This window comes from Chlorocebus sabaeus, chromosome 6 (genome assembly GCF_047675955.1).
Source record: "Chlorocebus sabaeus isolate Y175 chromosome 6, mChlSab1.0.hap1, whole genome shotgun sequence".
NCBI classification, from domain to species: domain Eukaryota; kingdom Metazoa; phylum Chordata; class Mammalia; order Primates; family Cercopithecidae; genus Chlorocebus; species Chlorocebus sabaeus.
In genome coordinates this window covers 14,731,547-14,754,601 of record NC_132909.1, presented here as the reverse complement: position 1 = coordinate 14,754,601, position 23,055 = coordinate 14,731,547, and the positions used below count along the sequence as shown (strand labels likewise).

General features: G+C 43.6%; 1 protein-coding gene across 1 annotated transcript; it reads right to left on the bottom strand.

Moving 5' to 3' along the window:
* Positions 1 to 11,704: 11,704 nt before the first annotated feature.
* Positions 11,705 to 21,228, bottom strand: LOC140711766 (pregnancy-specific beta-1-glycoprotein 2-like). The gene is made up of 6 exons (XM_073015732.1): positions 21,068 to 21,228; positions 20,042 to 20,145; positions 18,432 to 18,557; positions 14,895 to 15,173; positions 14,305 to 14,559; positions 11,705 to 11,805 (listed from the first exon to the last, which is right to left on the bottom strand). Exons 1-6 carry the CDS (start codon positions 21,226 to 21,228, stop codon positions 11,705 to 11,707), a joined length of 1,026 nt encoding a protein of 341 aa, XP_072871833.1.
* Between the last annotated feature and the right edge of the window lie 1,827 nt (positions 21,229 to 23,055).

The following is a 23,055-nucleotide window of genomic DNA, read 5'->3' as shown; positions in this document are numbered from 1 at the left end:
TTTTTAACTGAGCCCAGGGAAGGAGAAGGTGTGTGGGGCAGGAGCTGCCTGCAGAGGGAGTGGTGTTAGGTTGGCAGCCACCAGGTCAGGGAGGAGCTGACAGAGTCCGTGTGGGGAGCATGGAGGACGTTGAGGACTTGGGCCGAGGTGACCCTGGTGAGGGTGGACCCTGCTTGGCTACAGGTTCTGCTGAGGGAGGTCGGCATCCCCTGGGAAGGCTCCAGGCTGGAGGGACTCTGCCGCCCTCTGGTGGACTGGAAGGGAAGTGTTCGTGCCCGAAGTCCCAGGCCAGGCTACCTGTTTTATTCCGCAAGGATCTGCAAGTTTCAAAGGAGGTCACACATATGCTATGTTACAGCTCCATCACCTTCCAGCCCTGAGTCCCAGTCTCTGTGACTCTACGTTCACTGTTCTCCCTCTTTCACGATCGGATGTCCCGAACGCAGATTTTTGTCACCTTCGGTGAGTTTGTGTGTGTGTGCAGTAGGCGACACTGTGTATACCCTGGGGGCAGTGATGTCAGGGGCTGAGCACTGCACATGGGCTTGGGAACAGAAGACGGAGCAGCAGGGTGGGAGGATCAATGTCAGGGGAGTAGGGACAAGTCATTTTCATTTTCTCACTCCCAGGGACCAGAACCCAGGATTCTGACTCCAGGACACAGTACCACACCGGCTGGTGTCCCTGGATGTCATGAATGCTCATAGTGTCATGTTGCCTTGGCATTCCTTTTTTAAGGTGTAAATTTATTTGCCTCACATCAGAGGCAGGCCTTGCTCACCATGGCACTTTTCAATACTGTATCTGGTTCAAGTGGCTGCAGTTGGTGGCCAGCGATAAAATCTAGGAGGCATCTCTCCTGCATGGTGTGCTGGGCTCCTCTCTCTCCATCTACTTTCTTTAAACTGATATTCTGACATTTGCCCTTACATTTAAAGTGGCCACTTCTCAATCACAGCATGATCTCCTGGTCCCAGTGTTTGCTGCTTACCTTAAACACATCCATTAAAGCTCCCTGCTGGAAACCTGTCAGACAACACCTGGACTTACTAAAGACATTGGCTTACCGTTCTCTTCTCTCCTCCCTGCCTGGGCTCACTGACCTCTGTATCTGTGGTTTCCAGGTGTGCCGAGTGCTCCCCAGTGTCTGTAAGTAGTAAAAACACTTACACTTTCACATTGTGTTTCTATCATTATAGCCTCACATGCCATCCAGGGCCTGACATCGAGGCTGCCCTGTGGGAACTGTGCTGGTTGAACCCCTGCTGGACCTCTTGTTTTGGGACCTGCAGTTCTTCTGGGGACAGGAGCTTCCAGCTAACTTGACTGAAAAAGTCATATGTTTCATGGAAAACACTGGGTCAGATGATGTATTCATGGACTTCAGCTGCCATAACAAACACCTTAGCCTGGGTCAATTAAATAATAGAAATCGATTTTGCACAGTTCTGTGAATAATGTGCTTTCTTAACCACTTTAAAATGTGCAATCAAATGCAATTAACCACATACACAGTGTTAAGTTACCATCACCACTATTTTTCCTAGAAAATTTTTATCATTTTAAACTGAAATTTTGTATCTTTGAAACTATAATAACTCCCTGTATTTTCCACCCTAGACCTTGATCATCTCTACTCTGTCTCTGTGAATTTGCCTATTCTTGATGTTTCATATAAATGGAATTATATGTATATGTTATTTAGTTTCTGACATATTTCACTTAGCATAATGTTTCCAAAGTCCATGCATCTTCCAGCGGATGTCAGAGATTCATTCCTCTTCATGGCAGTTTAACATTCTGTTGTATGTGTGACCACATTTGTTTATTCATGTGCTGATGAACACTTGGATTGTTTTCATATTTTCTCTTTTGTGAGTAATGCTACAATCAACATTCCCATGCGAGTACCTGTTTCAGTCCTTGGATTCAATTCTTTGGGTATATACCTAGGAATGGATGCTGTTTCATATAAGAATTCTATGGTTAGCTTCTTGAGGAACAGCACAACTATTTCTCCTAGTGGCTGCACAGTTTTATAATCTCACCAGCAATGTATGAGGATTCCAAATTCTACATAAGGCTTTCACTTGTTATTTAACATTTTAAAAGATTGGTAGCCATATTTGTAGGTTTACTGCGGGATCCCATTGTGGCTTTAACTTTGTATTTTCCTAATGACTAACGATGTTGAGTTTCTTTTCATGTCCCTCTTGATGATTTGCATATCTTCTTTGAAGAAATGTCTATTTGCGTCCTTTGCCCATTTATATAAATTGGGTGGTTTGTCTCTTTGTTATTGAGTTGTAGCAGTTCTTTATATATTCTGGGCATGAAACCATTGTCTCTGTGATTTGCAACTGTTATGTCTCATTCTGTTTGGTCTTTTCATTTTCTTGATAATATCCTTTGATGCACAAAAGGCTTGCATCTTTAGCCCAATTTATCTATTTTTCCTTTTTCTTTCTCATGCATTTGGGTCATACATGAGAATCCATTGCATATTTGAGGTCATTAACTTTTACCCCCATGTCTTTTTCTAAGATGTTCTTGTAGTGATAGATCTTACAGTTAACTCACTTATCCATTTTTAGATAATTGTTTGATATGGTTGGAAGTATAGTTCTCTAAGTTTATTGTTTTGCATGTGGTTATCTAGTTGTTTCTGCACCATTATTTGACAGGATGATTGTTCCTCCATTAAATTATCTTGACACCCTTATTCAAGAGAAATGAACTATAAGGGTGAGGGTTTATTTCTGGACTCTCAATTCTATCCCTTTGGTCGCTAGTTGTATTCTTATGCCAGCAGTTTCTGTTTTTAGTACTTGTAACGTTTTGTGAGATTTCAAATAAGAAAGTTCAAGTTCTGCAATTTATTTTGGCAAAGTTGTTTTGGCTCTTTCAGGGGTACTTCTTTAACAGCAAGGAGGCCAATGTTTTGCAGTTGGAAAGCTTTTTCTGTCGTATTTTGGAGGGGAATTTTGTAGTCTAGGGATCTTTTCAGGAACTTTATCACAAGTAGGTAAATTATCACCACTTCCTTTGCGGAGGGTACTGGGTTAAAATGTGTGTTGCCTCCCATTGAGGAATTCAGAGGCCCTGGAGCCACTTGCCTCTGTGGTGAGAGACAGTGAGCTCCTTAATGAGGGGCACAGAAGACATTGCTTTGGGACACAATGTTGTCAGGGGAGCTGTGTGCCTCTCTACTTCCTTATGTTTTTGTGCAGTTTAGATCTCTGCTGGACACACTAGATATTGAAATCTTTGTTGATTCTCTTGGTTCTGGGTTAGCTGACCTGTCAGCTGGAGCTGGAGGACATGCCTGGAAGGGGAGTGAACCCCATTGGAAAGAGTAGGGCTCAGCAGAGTGAAAGCAGCTGAGACTCAGAGAAGCCAGGGAGGTCTGACTCTTAAAAGCCAAAGACCAGCAGGTGGGTGTCCTCAGGGGCAAATGGACTGCATTGGTACGCATTCAAGTGGACTGGAAAAAGGTAAGAGGCTTTGGATATTCCATTTTCTCTCTCAGCTCTTCAGCAGGAGAATTAGGCCCTGGGCTGGTACTGTCCTGCAGCAGGGGCAGGGTGGACAGAAATGGCTGCATATCAGGCCTAAGTCCATGTCATCCTCTCAGGCATTGCCCCTGAAGATGGAGGATTTTGTTCAGAGTCCCAGCCTGGGCACATGGGAGGAACCACCTTATTAAAATTAATTTAAGAAAACAGTATTTACGCTTTATTCTTTTGAGTAATTATTAATGTCGTGTTTTACAAAGTATATCTTAAAGGAAAGGTGAGAATCAACTACATAATGTATGTTTTACATTGTCTTTTCTATAATTGCAGCTTTCACATGTTCTTATAGAATCCATTTCCTTTGGGAACACACAGGCAGTATCTCTGTGTTGATTTCTACTGGGAAATCTTTATGCAGGGTATAGAGAGTCACATTTCCTAATGAGAGATGGAAAGCATCTGATTACCAGAAAAAGTGTCCAAATTCTGCTGGTATGATCATGGTGCTTCAGGTGGAGGTCAGTCTAAGGAGGATTCAGGCAAAGCAATTTTGAAAGTCTTTTTCATTGTTTTTGTTTGTTTGTTTTCTGTTTTTTTTTTTTTGTTTTTGCAAAACCATGGGCAGAAGCCGCCACCTGGACCCACCACATGTTGGAATGGATGAGGGACAGAAATGGAGCTCAGTAAATTGAGAATGAAATCCAGGAGTGGAGAAGAGGTTTGAGAGGTCAACGGGTGTGAGAGTTGAATGGGTGAATGATGAGAATGTTCAAAACATCTTCTTTCTCCATAATAGAAGAGCATTTAGGCCCCTGAGTCAGAGAGTGTCCAGGCCAGGGGGAGCAGGATGTTGTCAGCTCTCTGTGCAAAAGTGAGACTCCAGTAGTGTCCAGATACCTCATCCAGTTTGGGATTTATTCCTATTTTTAAAATGATCCAACAGTATACCATTTTGAAAATATACAAAAATCTCTGTGCTACCATTCATACATAGAAAAGATGGCCCTAAGATGGTGAGAGAATCAGCATGGTGTTTGGGTTTACATTATGTATTTTTTTCTCCCAATATCTACAGAATTCCCTACATCAATTTTTTAATGTAACCCAGTGGGTGTCATTTCCTTTGACAATTACAGACATTTCCAGTTCACGGTTAAAACCCTCGGAAAACCCACACCATTTCTGCTGTGAGGTACAGGCAGCCATGTGGCATCACCGCTAAACATGCCTTCTGGGACATCAAATTGCTGAATAAGTAAAAGTCATTTCAGTAGATATTGAAGACCTCCATTTTACCCCTCTCACACTTGTAATTCTTCTACCAAGAGGTGATGGATTTTAGTGGTGATTTGCTTTTATAGATTAGTGTAGATTAATGCTTCGGCCAGGGTAAAATTTTTCATTGGGAAAATCATTCCACAAAGTCTGTAGACATTGCTGGTTGTTAGAGCTGGGGGAGGGAGTCCTGCTGGCCTTGAGTGGGTAGAGTCCCCAGATAGTGTTGAACATTCTAGACCTCACAGAGCCCAACCAGCATGACCACTACAAAGTTCAATGCTGAGGAGGAGTGGAGAACCCTGATATGACTTCCTTAGCTTCCCTAGAGTTTTTACCTTCTCCTTCCATCAGTCTCTACCACTTTCTCACCTCAGCTTGCTCCTTGAACCTTAGTGCCCTCCACTGGAGCTTTCCCATAGTTTAAGACCTGTTGTAATCTCTTGACTTCCTTGGCCCCTTTCTGATCCTTAGTAGGGTGTCCTCTAGAGGGGATCCCCACCTTTCCTGGAGCTTCCCAGGATCCAGATGCCCCTGCCCTGTGTGGGCACCAGGGATATGGCCATGTGCCTGTGTCCCTAAACGTCCTGTCACTCAGGACTTTTGTGTGAGAGCAGCTGAGGTGATATTACCCTCCCCTACTTTTCTTGGAACATAAAAATATGTACAAACCTTGGAGAGTAAAATTTCTTAATGCATGTCAAAATTTTAAAAGTACATATTTTTGCCTCCCAAACTTTACTGGGAAAAATTTATCACACTACCAGTCATGAAAAATGACACCTAATCAGGGTTATTCACTGTATTGTTTGTTTAACAGCAAAATGTTGGGAACAACCTAGACTTTCACCAGCACGATGCTAATTCAACAGATTACCTTATATCTACACAATAGAATATGATTCAGCTGCATAAAAAGTGTAGCATCTGTCAGCTATTCATATGGAAACACCTCCATGTTCTATTTTAATTATAGCATCTAAACATCACAGAATAAGATGCAGTTTTTGTACTAGATCTCACCTTAGAACATTGTTTTTACTTGTTTTTTTTGTTTGTTTTGTTTTTAATTTAAAGAGCGGTTGTCTCACTCTAATACTCAGGCTGAAGTGCAGTGACGAGATGATAATTGACTGCAATCTCAACCTTGTGAGCTCAAGCAATCCTACTGCCTCAGCCTCCTGAGTAGCTGGAATCACAGGCACGTGACCCCATGTCTAGCTAATTTTTTGTGTTAGTTTCTGTAGAGATGGTGTTTCACCCAGGCTGGTGAAATCCCAGGCTTTTCTCAAACTTGTGGGCCCAAGTCATCTATCTGCCCACTTTCACTCCCAAATTGCTAGAATTACAAGCCAGTGTCACCACACCTGATTCTGCCTTTTCTTTATTTAATTGGACTGCAGTCGACTCACACATCGCTTTCCCCATCAGGTGATTTCTATTTTTCCTCAATGTCTCAACCATATGTCCATGCCAAAATCCACATGTATTTGCTTTTGTTTAGAATTAGATTTTTTTTTTTAAAAGAGAAATCTTAGGAATGGTCTCCTAGCTGATTTTCAGGATTCTAATCTTCACTGTCTAAGCCATATGTTTGCATTTCCAGATATTGATTACAGTCACTTGTAGAGCATTTAAAGCCTACCAATGCCTATACCATCTCTCAAGCCTATCTGATATGGCTGATGTGTGGTGTATCCCAGAGATTGGTTGTTTAAAACTGCTTTGAAGGAAAAGAGTCATTTTGCAGTGGAGGAACTTTAACCCAGTGATCAAAGTTAACATCTCCAGTAGTCAGAGATAGCGACATCTTAGGGCATTCTAATATAATGGATGGAGAAGGTGCAGCATCATCCCTGTGGTATTCTTCTACAAACTGTATAACCTGAGTTTAATCTTGAGAAAATATTAGAAAAGTCCAAACTGAGGGTCATGTTACAAAATAAATAATCAATACTCTTCAAAATTGTGAAGCTCTTAAAGGTAAATCCTAACTTTCCCAGATTAAAGGAGACTGACAGAACAGTACAATGAAGAGCAATATGTGATACAGGATTGGCTCCTGGTCCAGAAAAAGGACGTTAGTCAGAAGATAGAGGGGATCTGAATATGGTCTGTACAGGCATTCATTTTACAGTGTTAATAATCATTTATTGATTTTGATTATTGGGTGCATATCTATAATGTTAATATTTGGGGAAGTTGAATGAAAAGCATAGAAGGACTTTGCCTATTTTTGGAACACTTTAGAAAGTCTGAAATTATTTCAAAATTAAATGTGAAAAGAAAAGGAATATAGATCTTTTAGATATTTCTATTAAGTGTCCAAAGTTAAAGATCATTTCCCAACTTCTCACACCTAATGCTGGTCAGAGTAATCTTCCTGGAAATGCTGTTTGTCATGTTTGCGACCTTCTCAAAACTTTCCAGTGACTTCTCTTATCTGTAGGATGAAGTTCCCATTACGAAGGCTACCATTCAGTGTCCTCATAGCATGGCCCTAATCTCCCTTTTTTTTTTTTTTTTTTTTTTTGATCTGTGTTGAAAGACCTGACCAACATTTTACTTCTTATGGCCAAACTTGTTCTAATTTTTTATTGCTTGTCTGATGCCCTTCCCTGTCTTCTCAACTTTGGGACTTCAGTCAAGGTCTTGGAAAATATTTTAGAAGAAAAATTATAAAGGTAGTTATAGGAAATAGTCACAAACCTTCTTGGAACCTGGAGGCTTGCATAGCTTCAGTAAAAGGTTTGGCTGAAGGCAGCTGAATTATCTTAAAAACTTAGGGCATAGATACACAGGAATGTAGAGGAGTTTATCTAAATAGCTTGTTTACTCAGGCGGTTCTAAAGCCAACATTTAATCTTATGCTGGGGGAACTACTCTTGGGGAGGTCGGCAATGTCAGTTACCTTCTGGTGGTGTTTACTGAAGACCTTTGTCATTTAATCCGTACTAAAAAAATGCGAACTTCACTGAGATCAGGGCTGCTGCTGTTCACACTTTACTGGACCCTTCTAGGTATCCGTGAGTGACTCACCCACCTAGCCTGCTCCTTCACTGTATATTAGTGTCTGAGTGTATTTGTTCATCCATTGCTGGGTCAGGGTCTGTTGGTTGGACCCAGACAGTTGGTGCCCCATGTGAGGACCTGGCATGTTGGTGCCCAGGTCTGAGGTATACCTGCAAATAATTGTGACAGAACCTATGGAAACTAAGGAGAAGACTGTGCGGTCGATAAGCCAGTAAGTCGATAAGTCACTAAGTCAGTAGTAGGTCATTGATGCCCGCTTGTGATCTCCAATTTTGAGGGAATTGTTCAGGGTAGGCTTTTATCACGGGACAACAGTTATCAGCACAACAGGAGCAGTATATAAAAGTATTCAAACAGCTGCTTAAAGCCACTGGAGCCTCGGTTTTGCAGGCTCAATTAAGGGACCTAATGCAAATTGTATCACTTAACCCATGGTTCCTGAAAGAAGGTAAGCTAGACGTAGAGCTTTGGGAACAAGTGGGGAGAAATCTTTTTTTTTTTTTTTTTTTTTTTGAGAGAGAGAGATACAAGAAACAGAAAAGGGGGAGATGTGGCAGTTCAGTCAGGGTGGTGGAAACGATTTTAGAGGAAAAATTATAAAGATAGTTATAGGAAATAGTCACAAACCTTCTTGGAAGGCCGGGGAGGTTGCATAGCTTCAGTAAAACATGTGGCTGAAGGCAGCTGAATTCTCTTAAAAGGTATAGATACAAAGGATTGTAGAGGAGTTTACTCAGATGGTCTTAAGAACAACCTTTGATTATCTGCAGGTGTATGATTGTTCTCTACTCAGGAGGTCGGTAATGTCAATTACGCCCTAGTGGTTTTATGTCCTTGAGGACTTGATTTGTGACCAAGTCGGATCACTCACTCTTGGTCTCCACCATCAGGGGGAGGAATCATTTTTGAGTCACATTAGGTGACCAGCCTTAACATGGCTGAGAACCTGAGGTTTTTTATTTTTTCTTTTGTTTTCCAAATGTGTTAAGCTCCCAGGAGGGCTTGTCATAAGATATCCCATCCATCTTGGACTTTGGTCATCCCAAGTCTTTTTGCTTGGATAGGGCTGTGGCAACACGAGTCTTTTGCTTTCCTAAGCCTGTTCCTGAGAGTACATATTTTATTTTGTTGGAGTAGGGGAAAAGATCACTGGGGTTGATTTTTCACCAAAGAGGCTGTTGGATTGAGTCACTTAGAATCAGTACATCACTGGAAATTCTAATTGCCCATGGCCAGAAGACGGATTCTTTACATTGGGACTTCTAAGTTAAAAAATATTTTAGAAGGCCGGGCGCGGTGGCTCAAGCCTGTAATCCCAGCACTTTGGGAGGCCGAGACGGGCGGATCACGAGGTCAGGAGATCGAGACCATCCTGGCTAACAAGGTGAAACCCCGTCTCTACTAAAAAATACAAAAAACTAGCCAGGCGTGGTGGCGGGCGCCTGTAGTCCCAGCTACTCGGGAGGCTGAGGCAGGAGAATGGCATGAACCCGGGAGGCAGAGCTTGCAGTGAGCTGAGATCGGGCCACTGCACTCCAGCCTGGGCGAAAAAGTGAGACTCCGTCTCAAAAAAAAACAAACAAACAAAAAAAAAAATTTTAGAGCTCTCTTATTCCAAATGGTTGATCAGAGGATTTAATTTCAAAGAAAGATACCTACCTAATAGTGTTATGGCTAGCCTTAAAATTTCTTTTAACTAAATTACAGAGCAAAAATCTGACCTAAACAAAGTAATTTTTTTTGTAAACTCAAACTGCTTGCCTTAGAACCTATGAGAAAATAAGAATAAAATCCACTTTACCTTGTGATTGAATAGTTAAAAATTTTATGCTTTTACTGCTGCATCCTGGATTTAATTTCAGATGAAGGAACAAGCCTTATTTGTTTTGATATTTGTGTGAATTTTGAGTTTTTGAGGTGCTCCTTCACCTCTTTGGAGATGCCTCATAAATGCTTGGCTAAGCCGTAATCTTGGTTGAGGCTTATTAGTTTCATTTGGTATCTAATATTTTTGGTTAAAAAAAAAAAATCAAAAGCCAGAAATGTCAGCTGTTTGTCCTACCTAAAATCTGATAATAAGAAATCTGAGGCCAGGGGCAGTGGCTCATGCCTGTAATCCCAGCACTTTGGGAGGCTGAGGTGGGCATATCACTAGGTCTGGAGATTGAGACCTTCCTGGTTAACACAGTGAAACCCCGTCTCTGTTAAAAATACAAAAAATTAGCCGGACATGGTGGTGTGCACCTGTAGTCCCAGCTACACGGGAGGCTGAGGCAGGAGAATGGTGTGAATCCGGGAGGAAGAGATTGCGGTGAGTTGAGATTGCGCCACTACATTCCAGCCTGGGTGAGAGAGCGAGACTCCATCTTCCAAAAAAAAAAAAAAAAAAAAAAAATCTAAAAGTGTTGCAGTAGGTAGCTGATCAGACATGAGCAAGGCAGGAGAGATCCTTCCACCTCCACACATTAGAAATGTCAAGTGTTCATCACCAGGTGATGGTCAAGTCAAGTGACTGTTAATTCTAAAGTAATATTGGTTGCAGTTAGGTACAGGGAGATACAGGCTCACAACAGATAGAAAACACCTGAAACAGGTGATCAGCCGCTTCCTGATAAGTTCTCAAAAGTCAAGGAAGTGGGCTCAAATACACACATTAAGAGGCAACACAATGGAGTTTCTGGTATATGACCTTCAGGAACCTTTTTTATTTTTTTTTTACTTTTTTTACATTTTAGAAGAATTTTTTAGTAACTATGTTTTTAATTTTTTATTATTTTATTTTATTTTTAATTATTTTATTTCCATAGTTATTTGGGGATTTGGTATTTCATTACATAAATTCTCTAGCGGTGATTTGTGAGATTTTGGTGACCCATCACCACAGCAGTATACACTGACTCAATTTGTACTCTTTTATCCCTCACCCTCTTTCCACCCTTTTCCCCAAGGCTATTTTATCCTTCTTATGCCTTTGCATCCTCGTAGCTTAGCTGCCACTTATGAGTGAGAACATACAGTGTTTGGTTTGCCATTCCTGAGTTACTTCACTTAGAATAATAGTCTCCAGCTTCTTCCAGATTGCAGCGAATGCCATTAATTCATTCCTTTTATGGCTGAGTAGTATTCAATCATATATATACCACAATTTCTTTATCTACTCATTTATAGTTTACATTCCCAGCAGCGGTGTACATGTGTTCCCTTTTCACCACTTCCACATCAACATCTATTATTTTTATTTATTTATTTTTGAGATGGATGGAGTCTTGCTCTTTCACCCAGGTTGGAGTGCAGTGGCATGAACTTGGCTCACTGTAACTTCTGCCTCCCAGGTTCAAGCCATTCTTCTGCCTCAGCCTCTGGAGTAGCTGGGATTACAGGCATGTGCCACCTCACCCAGGTAATTTTTTTGTATTTTTAGTAGAGACAGGGTTTCGCCATGTTGTACACGCTGGTGTCAAATCCCTGAACTTAAGTGATTCACCCATCTTGGCCACCTTGGATTATAGGTGTAAGCCACCGTGCCTGTCCAACAACTATTATTTTTTCATTTTTTGATTATGGACATTCTTGCAGGAGTAAGGTGGTATCACATTGTGGTTTTCATTTGCATTCGCCTCATCATTAGTGATATTGAGCATTTTTTCATATGTTTGTTAGCCATTTGTATATCTTCTTTTGAGAATTTTTTATTCACGTACTTAGCCCACTTTTTCATGGGATTGTTTGTTTGTTAATTTGTTTGAGTTTCTTGTAGATTCTGGATATTGGTTATCTTTCAGATGTATAGATTGTGAAGATTTTCTTTCACTCTGTGGGTTATATGCTTAGTCTGCTGACTGTTGCTTTGCTGTGCAGAAGCTCTTTAGTTTAACGAAGTCTCAACTACTTATTTTTGCTTCTGTTGCATTTGCTTTTGGGTTCTTGGTCGTGAAGTTTTCGCCTAAGCCAATGTCTACAAGGGATTTTCCAATGTCATCCTCTAGAATTTTTATAGTTTCAGGTCTTAGATTTAAGTCCTTGATTCATGAGTTGATTTTTGTATAAGGTGAGAGATGGGGATCTAGTTTTATTCACCTACATTCAGTTTGCCAATTATTTCAGCACCATGTGTTGAATAAGGTGTCCTTTACCCATTTTATGTTTTGGTTTGCTTTGTCAAAGATAAGTTGGCTGTAAGTATTTAGGTTTATTTCTGGGATCTGTATTGTGTTCCATTGGTCTATGTGCCTATTTTTATACCAGTACCACGCTATTTGGTGACTATGGACTTAGAGTATTGTTTGAAGTCAGGTGATGTGACACTACCAGATTTGTTCTTTCTGCTTAGTCTGGCTTTGGGTATGTTGGCTCTTGTTTGGTTCCGTACGAATTTTAGAATTGTTTTTTCTAGTGTGTGAAGAATGATGGTGGCATTTTAATGGGAATTGCATTGAATTTGTAGATTGCTTTTGTCAGTGTGGTCATTTTCACAATAATGTTTCTATTCATGAATGAGCATGGGGTACATTTTCATTTTTTATGTCATCTGTGATTTTTTTCAGCAATGTTTTCTAGTTTTTCTTGATGTCTTTCACCTCCTTGTTTAGATATATTCCAAGTTATTTTTTCTTTATAACTGCTGTCGTAAAAGGGGTTCAGTTCTTGATTTGATTCTCTGCTTGGTCACTGTTGGTGTGTAGCAGAGCTACTGATTTGTGCACATTAATTTTGTATACTGAAACGTTGCTGAATTCATTTGTCTGTTCTAGCAGCTTTCTGGAGGAGTCTTTAGGGTCTTCTAGGTATATGATTATATCATTAGCAGACAGCGACAGCTTTACTTCCTCTTTATCAATTTAGATGCCCTTTATTTATTTCTCTTGTTTGATTGATTTGGCTAGGACTTTCAGTACTCTGTTGAATAAAAGTGGTGAGAGCAAGCGGCCATCCTTGTTTTGTTCCCTTGCTGAGAGTGAATGCTTTCAACTTTTTCTCATTCAATATTATGTTTGCTGTGGGTTTGTGTGCCAATTTTGCTGAGCGTTGTAATCATAAAATGATGCTGGATGTTGTCAAGTACCTTTTCAGTGTCTACTGAGAGGATCATGTGATTTTTAAATTCTATGTATGTGGTGTACCACATTTATTGACTTGTGTATGTGGAACCATTCCTGCATCCCTAAGGTGAAATCTACTTGATCATGTGGGTTATGTTTTTGATTCAGTTAGCTAGTCTTTTGTTAAGAATTTCTGCATCTGTGTGCATCAGGGATTTTGGTCTGTAGTTTTCTTTGTTACATCCTTTTCTGGGTTTGGTATTAGGGTGATACTGGCTTCATAGAATGATTTAGGGAGAATTCCATCTTTTTCTAGCATGTGGAATACTGTCAAATGAATTGCTACCAACCCTTCCTTGAATGTCTGGTAGAATTCAGCTGTGAATCTGTCTGCTCCTGGAATTTCCTTTGTTGTTAATTTTTAAATTATCTTTTCCATCTTGCTGCTTTTTGTCGGTCTGTTCAGGGTTTTGAATTCTTTCTGATTTAATTTAGGAGGGTTTTATATTTCCAGGAATTTATTCATTCCCTCTAGGTTTTCTAATTTATGCACATACATGTGTTCATAGTACCTTTGAGGATCTTTTGTGTGGTAATAGCTCCCATTTCATTTCTAAGTGAGCTTATTTGGCTCTTCTCTCTTCTTTTCTTGGTTAATCTTGCCAATAGTCTCTCAATTTTATTTATTTTTCCAGAAAGCCAGCTTTATATTTTATTTATAGTTTGTATTATTTTGTTTCAACTTCGTTTAGTTCTGCTCTGATCTTGGTTATTTTCTTTCTTCTGCTAGGTTTGGCTTTGGTGTGTTCTTGTTTCTTGAATTTCTAGAAATGTAACCTTAGACTGTCTATTTGTGCTGTTTCAGTCATTTTGATGTAGGCATTTAAAGCTATGAACTTTTAGCACACTCTTGGCAGAATTCCAGAGGTTTTGATAGGATGTGTCACTATTGTTCAGTTCAAAGAGTTTTTAAATTTCCGTCTTGATTTCACATTTGACCCAGTGATCATTCAGGAGCAAGTTATTTAATTTCCATGTGTTTGCATGGTTTTGAAGGTTCCTTTTGGAGTTGATTTCCAGTTTAATTCTACTGTTGTCTGAGAGATTACTTCATATAATTTCAATTTTCTTAAATTTTTTGAGACTTGTTTTGTGGCCTATTCTATGGCCTATCTTGAAGAAAGTTTCATGTGCTGATGAATAGAATGTACATTCTTTCTGAAGTTCCATTCATATTTTTCATTGTTAGTGCATACTCTAAAGAATGATCTAGAATGAGTGAAAGTTACAGGCAAAAGCTGGTGGTTTTGAAGCAGAAACATATTCCCTGTACTGGGATTTTGATTTTCCCTCTCCCTTTGCAGAGGACACACGGCTCTTCCCTGATAGCCAGATAGGCTTCACTGGAAAACATATTGCCAATGCTCCAGGGATCCACTTACCAGGGACTATGATCCTCTTGATTATGAGATTTGTTCCACCAGTGGCTGAGTTATGGATGAACCAGATATAGCACCCTCTATATGTTTTAGTGATTTGGGGCATAAAGAATACTTGTGCTGATTGCTGGAACTTCCCATCAATCAGCCAAGAATGCTCTGCCAGTGGGTGAGAGTCTGTGAGACAAGAGAGCTTGGGGACTTCCCCTGGATGGTAATAGGTGTATGCAGAAGAAATGGTGGGGGCATGCAGGCCATCTGGAGCAAAGAGGAAGGGCCACAGTGACCCTGTGAGCTAAGTCACAACATTAAAGTCCCAGCCAAATCCCTGCTGTGTTCACTGATCTGGACCCTGAGACGGTCACCTGTTTTTCCCATCATAAGCTGTGGAACCTGATTCTCCCATGACAGGAGCAGCCTCTTCTCTCCCACTGTTGATCAAGTATAAGCCTACTCTTCGTCATCATGGCCAGCTTTGATGTCCAGGGGTAAAAGTCTCTGTACTTGCACCTGAGAGGGACTGAGAGGCTTGGCCTCAGGCCACGTGTATTTGGGATGGCAGCCTGGCTCACAGAGGAACAGAATATACTCACAGAGGAGATTCAGGGTGACTGGGTCACTGCGGCTGGAACTCACTGGGTTCTTCGTTTCACATTCATAGGGTCCTGTAGTATCCTTTGTGACAACAAATAGAATGAGGATCCTGTTGTTCTTGGACAGCTGCAACGTGCGACTGTTACGGAGGCTCTGTCCATTTATCCACCACCAGTATCTTGCGTCCTGAGTGTCAGGATCACAGGATAAGATCACAGTCTCCGCGGCCTCCCTGGGGTTTAAGTTGCTGCTGGAGATGTAGGGCTTGGGAGTCTCCACTGTGCAGATAACAGAGAGAAGATTGTCCTGTGTCCTCTCATGCCATTCTCCTGCCTCAGCCTCCAGAGGAGCTGGAACTACAGGTGCCCGGAAACACCAGGCTAATTTTTTTGTATTTTTAATACACACGGGGTTTCACCATGTTAGCCAGGATGGTCGTGATCTCCGGACATCGTGATCCACCCACCTCGGTCCCCCAAAGTGCTGGGATTACAGGCGTGACCCACTGTGACTGGCCATCTCTGAGGGATTTTAACGAGTTGTTGACTTTTGAGTTTGTTCAGCTTTTTACTTACTCTTAGAAGCGAGTGACAAATTTGAAACTTGTTATATGCCTGACAAGAAACCAGAAGTCTCTAGGAAGTGACTGGAAAATGTGAGCTCCATAGAAGGTTGAGGATGGAGTCACGAACGAAATGGGTGAAATCAGCCCATGGGTTTGGGAAACAGCAGGCCTGTCCAGCCTCTGACACCCTGGTGAGTCAGTGCAAAGATTACAACAGTGACAGCAAACAGGTATGGCTGACTCCATCTGGCATCTAGTCTCAGGCTGGCTGTCCTCACTCATTCCTGGCCATAGGCCAGGCTAACCATGGGAGGAATTTAGTTTGTGGTTTAATTTTGAAGGAAGAATAATATTTCCTCCATAAAACTAATACCCTTACTTTGCCCAGGGATTGCCTTTGTAAAACTGGTGAAAGACCATGAGAGTAAGATTATAGGAGGGAACTGAATTCTGCTAAAATGTAGGCACAATTTCTATAATCTCTTACTGCTTAAATGTCATTTGGCTAGAGTTTACAAAATTTGTAACTAATTGCTGCTCGAGATAACATCACTATTGTAGAACCTGAGATTGGTCTTTTGAGATGTTTCTCACTCTTTGCATTCTGGCAACCCACTGACCTCATCCATACCCATGACTAATGACTCAGCCAGGTACGTGGTCCCCACCTAGAGTCAGATTCAAGCACAAACAGATCATTTCCCTCCGCCCGCATGATTCCACCCTCAAACAATCCGCAGTACCCATTTTTTACTCCTGTGCCCCCGAAACTATCCTTGAAAATCTCTAACCCCTGATCCACTAGGGAGGCTGATTTGAGTAATAATAAACCTCTGTCCTCCTGTTTGGCAGACTTGGAGTCATTAAAATCTTCATTTGCTGCAAATCACCATCTGGATAAATTGGTTTTGTTTGTGCAGGAGGCCAGAAAAACTTGTCTGGGAATTATAAGAGTGGATGGAGGAGTTGTCTATCCATGTTCCATGGTCTTGTCCACAGAACAGCCTCACAAAGGGAAAGAGCTCTGGATGGGGATACAGTGGAAGCTTATTCTCTTAGTGACCTGGGGACACTGGCTCAAGATGAAGCCTGGCAGTAGTGGCAACTCCGGGTGATTTCTGTGCCTTTCCCATTTCCTGGGATGTGGGCCATTTCACAGTGTTAGCAGGAAGGGAATAGAACAGTCAGCCTAATTAGAGGGAGTGTCTGGGGAAGGCCTAGGGGTGGAGGAAGAAGCTGTGCAGGACAGGGCTTGCCAGTTAGAATGAAGTGGGAGGAAGATGAGGGACACAGAGAAGCAGAGAGAGGCAGAGACAGCATGGCAGTGAACAGTGGGGGCTACAGTGACTTCAGAGACCCCCAGGACTAGGTGTCCCCATTTCCATAGTCCAGGACCAGGGAGCCCTGAAAACCCTCCAGTGCCCAAGGAGCTTCAGAGTTACATGAGGTGGGGTGTCTTCAACGGCAAGAGGTTGTCGGGGGATGAAACATGGGCATCAGCCTCTGAAGGAGAAGGGACAGGTGTGGCTAGAACCTCCTAGGATTCTATATCTGAGATCCAGTGTCTAAAGAGGTTATGGATCATTCATTTCTTCATTCAATTCCTTCATTTGTTATGTGAGAGCACCTGAGTGTGTGTCTCTCACTGGACTTGAGCTGGTGCAGGGCGTGAGTGGGGAAAGAACACAAGCTCCTCTCCTTTATCTTGTCATGCCAGTGACATGAACCCTTTGGGAAACAATTTCAGGTTCAGTGATAGGGCTGAAGATCTGAGGGGGAGGCCTGGACATTTTTTGCACTGACTCTGACAGTTGAGGCAGGTGATTTAGTTTTGGGGAACAGACTGATCAGCTGACCGTTTGCTCTTCCTCCTCTGAGGTTTGGATACCTAAGAAGAGAGGATTTGAGCCAATAAATGACTATGGGGTCCTTGGAACCCAATGATTCCTCACTTCTGGTGGAGGAGAGGATGGGCCTGTGGCTGCAGACAGACCTCATGTGACCCTGATCTGCCTTTTGTGTTTGTGTGACTCTGGTTCAGTGACTGTGCCTTCCTGTGCCTCACTTTTCTCTCAGTCATAAAAGCGAAATGGCAAATGGACTGTGGCTTTTCAGCTATCTGTGAATACATTGTAAATTCTTCACAGTCACCTGACCTAATGCTTGGCACAGTGGAGGTGTTCACACAAACAGCATTTATTATTATTCACTTCCATGAAAGAGCACCTTTAGGTCAGATCCCTGTGGACAAGCTGCTGCCAGGTACATTTTCTCTCTTCTGTTTCTGCTTTTGGGGACATGAGACTTTCTATGGAGTGTCCTAAGACTCACAAGGCAGTTGGTTGATGGCCTACAAAGCTCGTCTTTCTCTCCTCTCCACTCTGAGTCTCAGGTGAAGAAAGCTCTGTCCTTGCCCAGATGAGGCTCTGAGGGCTGAGCCCTGGCTGGTGAGCAGCTCCAGGAGACACAGTTCTCAGATCGCTGGTGAATCCCCAGTCCCAGTAAGCCCTGCCACAACCCAGCCCTGGCACAGGCTCCTCAGCTTTATCTGGAGTAAGGATTTAGGGACAGGATCTGGGCTTGAGGCTTCTTGGGCTGAGCTTCTCTGAGAGTATCTCTGGGGGCCTCTTAGGCAAAGCCCTACTCAGTTCTCCAGGATCTTTCTCAGGGTCAAGTTTATGAAGAGGACATGAAGTGCTTGGCTGAGACTGATCTCCTCCTGCTGAGCACCTCCCCCATCAGACTGTCCTTCCTGTGCAGCAAGTGTCTGCAGGGTCTGGAGGCAGAAAAGGAATTCTGATCTGTTGAAGTTTGTCTCCTCTGTGTGTGTCCTGCACTAAATGCTGAAACCCCAACATAGGACATAATGCAGAGAGGGACGCAGGCCCAGTCTAGGCCTGACCATCCTGTGTGTGCAAAGTAGAAGTGACCCTCGCCCTCCAACACCCAGGGATCATGTGGAATCACTCACGGTATAAGGTGAAATGTCCAGTTACTCCTTCAGTCCCATCACCTCGCTTTATGATGATTTCTACAGTGTAGGATCCTGCATCCTTCTGGTTGACACTCTGGATCAGCAGGGATGCATTGGAATATACTGTTTCTCATCCACTGTATGCAGGCCCAAATATAATTGTTTCAGTGTCTATTGTATATGCTGTAATGTAATGCTGGAGGTCCATTATTTGCCCTTTGTACCAGATGTAGCCAGCAACATTCTGGGGCAAATTGTGGACAAGTAGAAGAATATCCTTCCCCTCAGAAACTTTGGTTGGCTGAGCTTCAATCCTGACTTGGGCAGTGGTTGGCGAGTTCCAGAAGATTAAAAGTGATGCTAGGAGGTGGAGAGAGCAACAGTCAATATTGAGATCTATGTATTGGGGTGAAAAGATGGGGCCCTGTGTCCTGAGATGATCTCTTCAATCATCAGCCTTGAAGACACACACAGACACAAACACACACACACACACACACACACCCCTTTTTTGTGTGTGTGTGATTGTGTGTTTGTGTCCTACTGTCCTACTGGCTCAAGGTCTGCGGCACGACCCCCATTCCTTCAACCCTTCTGACTTTGGCATTTTTGTCTGGAATCCTCTTCCCCAGGGATCTTCATGGCTCCCTCCACAACACCCTCAGGTCCTGCTCACATCAGGACATCCTTAGACTTCTTTCCTGATACCTCCATCAGAGACTCTGGGCCTTCCCTTTCTGACCTTTCCCTGCTCTGCTTCCTCCGGAGCTCTTGTCAACACCTGACCTCACATTCTAGATCTCTTTGCTTGTCTGTCTTCCTGCCAATGACAGCGTGAGCTGCATGAGGACAGTGACTTTTGTGATCTTGGTTGCACCCCAGTGCCTGGGACAGGCTGCAGACTTCTGTAGATTTGAGAGTTCCCAGGGCCCTCCATGCCTGGGTTGTTTCATTTTGCTAAGGACAGTGTTTCATGCCCTGCTTATATTTTCATTTGAAGTGTCATCTCATAATAGTTATTATTATCATTTTACAAAATGTGGTGTCCAGTGCTGATTAACCAGGAAAACAGAACACTTGAGATTTTCCTACCTCTTACCAATTCCAGTTCAATGTGATTTTCCTGTTTTAACCCCTGTCCCTCTCTGGTGTATTTTCCCCTATCCAGGCTACAACAGAGCCTTCTTTCCTGTTTTTTGTTTCTTCTTTCTTTTTTTCTTTCTTTTTTTTTTTTTTTTTTTTTTTTTTTTTTTTTTTTTTGAGACAGAATCTTGTACTGCCACCCAGGCTGGCGTGCAGTGGCGCGATCTCGGCTCACTACAACCTCTGCCTCCCAGGTTCATGCAAATTTCCTGCCTCAGCCTCCCAAGTAGCTAGGATTACAGGAGCACACCACCACACCTGGCTAATTTTTTGTATTTTTAGTAGAGACTGGGCTTCACTGTGTTGACCAGACTGGTCTTCAACTCCTGAACTCACGATCCACCCACCTCAGCCTCCCAAAGTGCTGGCTTCTTTTATTTCTTAGAACCCCATCCTCTCCAGGAAACCTCATCCAATCATTCTGCTTCCTCCTCCTGTCCTCTCCCAGGAAGTTCTCTCCTCACCTGTGAGCAGGAGCTCCTTCCAGGTGATGTGCAGTGTGCAGGGAGGGGCTGAGAGGGGCCCCATGGCCTGTGCTGCCTGCGTGTTCTCCTCTGTGGAGATGAGCCTGGGATCCAGAAACTTTCTGAGCACGGCTGTCAGCTGTGCTGTCCTTCCTCCTTCTGTGCTGAGCCTCTTCCCAAGGCAGGAGCACTTCTCAGGCTCATGGGCAGGCTCTGTGCCCAGGACACCTCTCTGTCCCTTCCCCTCTCAGTCCTGCCTCCTTGTCCCTCCTTCTCTTTTTCCTTTTGTCTGTGTGTCAGGTCCCTGGGAATTGTGGAGGCCTCTGTCTTTTTCAGCAGTGCTTCTCAGGACCTGGGTGTCCCAGAGGAAACTATGCTTCCTGGAGCTGCGCAGCGTGAATCACTCATGCCTCTTGGGAGGAGAGGCCTGTGCTGGTTGCTTAGTGGGGGCTGTGAGTCCCATGGTCAAAGGGACAGTTCTCAGTCACTTTATTGCTCCCTGGGGTCTGGTGGCTGAGCAGGGGCTCAGGGTTTCTCATTTCTTCCTGACCATCTTTGGTGTCCTCTGTTTCTGTCCAGCTGATTGTCCTATGATTACCACACCTTCCCCATGGTGGTGCAGGAGGAAGTGGGGAGTTACCCAGGAACCCCGTGGAACATGGCTCGTTGAGATGCAGGAAGGGGAGCCTGGGACAGAGCAGGGGTTCAGAGCTGGAAAGATTCATCCTGACTTAATCCGTGGTCATGATGGGCTCAGCCCTCCATGTGGTGACATACCCAGGGGTCTGTCCTGAGGGTTTTGACCGGGCCAAGTTGCTCTCTGTACAAGAGGAACAGACAGTCACCAGAGAGCCTGGACATTTCTCACCCCTGAGAGAGCGGGTGGGGGTGAGTTGTGTTCTGGGAGCAAAGAGCAATTATACCCGTTTCTCCCGACAGGGACACAGGAGAGGTCTGTCTTCCCAAGGGATAGCTGGGGGTAGGTGACCACATCCTGGATGGTGCCTGTGTGTGTGACGATCACACGCGCTCTTCGCCCCCCGGGGTGAAGCGGACAGACAGGTCACAGGGTGCCGGACTGATTCCCAGGGAGTCTGTGGGCCCTTAGGCAACTGCTGTTCTGTGTCAGCGCTAGGCTTGGCCTGGGATGCCCCAGAGAACAGGACACATGGAGCAGGGGCGAGCATTTAGGGAGCAGTGACAGAAAGAGTTGATGAGGATGGAGAGAGTTCATGAGGGGAAAGCGCCCAGTGTGGTGTCACCTGCACCAGCGCTGCCCTGGGAGAAGTGTTTCTAGCTGATCCCAGGGAAGGAGCAGGTGTGTGGTGCAGGAGCTGCCTGCAGAGGGAGTGGTGTTAGGTTGACGGCCGCCAGGTCAGGGAGGAGCTGACAGAGTCCCTGTGGGGAGCATGGAGGGCACTGAGGACTTGGGCCCAGGTGATCCTGGTGAGGGTGGACCCTGCTCCTCTTTGGGTTCTGCTGAGGGAGGTCGGCATCCCCTGGGAAGGCTCCAGGCTGGAGGGACTCTGCCGCCCTCTGGTGGACTGGAAGGGAAGTGTGGGTGGCCGAAGTCCCAGGCCAGGCTGCGTGTTTTATTCCACAAAGATCTGCACGTTTCACACAAGGTCACACGTATGTTATGTTACAGCTCCATCACCTTACAGCCCCGTGAGTCCCAGTCTCTGTGGCTCTATGTTCACTGTTCTCCCTCTTTCACAATCGCAGATTGTCCCAAATGCAGATGTTTGTCACCTGTGAGTTTGTGTGTGTGTGCAGTAGGCGGCACTGTGTATGCCCTGGGGGCAGTGATGTCTGGGACTGAGCACTGCACATGGGCTTGGGAACAGAAGACGGAGCAGCAGGTCGGGAGGATCAATGCCAGGGGAGCAGGGACAAGTCATTTTCATTTTCTCAAGCCAAGGGACCACAACCCAGGATTCTGACTCCAGGGTTCAGTACCACACCCTGCTGGTGTCCCAGGATGTCAGGAGTGTTCATAGTGTCATGCTGCCTTGGCATTCATTTTCTAAAGTGTAAATTTATTTGCCTCACATCAGAGGCAGGCCTTGCTCACCATGGCACTTTTCAATACTGTATCTGGTTCAAGTTTCTCCAGTTGGTGGCCAGATATAAAATCTAAGAGGCATCTCTCCTGCTTGGTGTGCTGGGCTCCCCTCTCTCCAGCTGCTTTCTTTAAACGGATAATTCTGACATTTGCCCTCACATTTAAAGTGACCACTTGTCAGTCACAGCACTATCTCCTGGTCCCAGTGTTTGCTGCTTGCTTTAAACACATCCATTAAAGCTCCCTGCTGGAAACCTGTCAGATAACACCTGGACTTACGAAAGCCACTGGCTTACCAGTCTCTTCTCTCCTCCCTGCCTGGACTCACTGACCTCTGTATCTGTGGTCTCCAGGTGTGCTGAGTGCTCCCCAGTGTCTGTAAGTAGTAAAAAACACTTACACTTTCACCTTGTGGTTGTATCACTATAGCCTCACATGCCATCCAGGGCCTGACATCGAGGCTGCCCTATGGGACCTGTGCTGATTGAACTCCTGCTTTAGCTCTTCTTTTGGGATCTCTGGTTCTTCTGGGGACAGGAGCTTCCAGCTAGCTTGATTGAAAAACTGATACATTTCTTTGAAAACACTGGGTCAGATGATGTATTCATGGGCTTGAGCTGCCATAACTGTTATATTAGCCTGGGTGAAGTAAATAATAGAAATCGATTTTTCACAGTTCTGTGAATAATGTGCTATTTTAATCACTTTAAAATGTGCAATCAAGTGGAATTAACCACATACACAGTGTTTAGTTGCCATCACCACTATTTTTCCTAGAAAATTTTTTTCATTTTAAACTGAAACTTTGTATCTTTGAAACAATAATAACTCCCTGTGTTTTCCAACCTAGACTTTGATCATCTCTACTCTGTCTCTATGAATTTGCCTATTCTTCATGTTTCATATAAATTATTATACATGTATGTTATTTTGAATTATACATATATGA

Coding starts and splice junctions, on each gene's coding strand:
- LOC140711766 (XM_073015732.1), bottom strand. CDS start 21,228: ATGCTCGCCCCTGCTCCATGTGTCCTGTTCTCTGGGGCATCCCAGGCC. Junction 15,174..18,431: donor TGGACATTTCACCTTATACC/GTGAGTGATTCC, acceptor TTATCTGCACAG/TGGAGACTCCCAAGCCCTAC. Junction 14,560..14,894: donor AGTCACCCTGAATCTCCTCT/GTGAGTATATTC, acceptor TCTTTGCTCCAG/ATGGCCTGCATGCCCCCACC.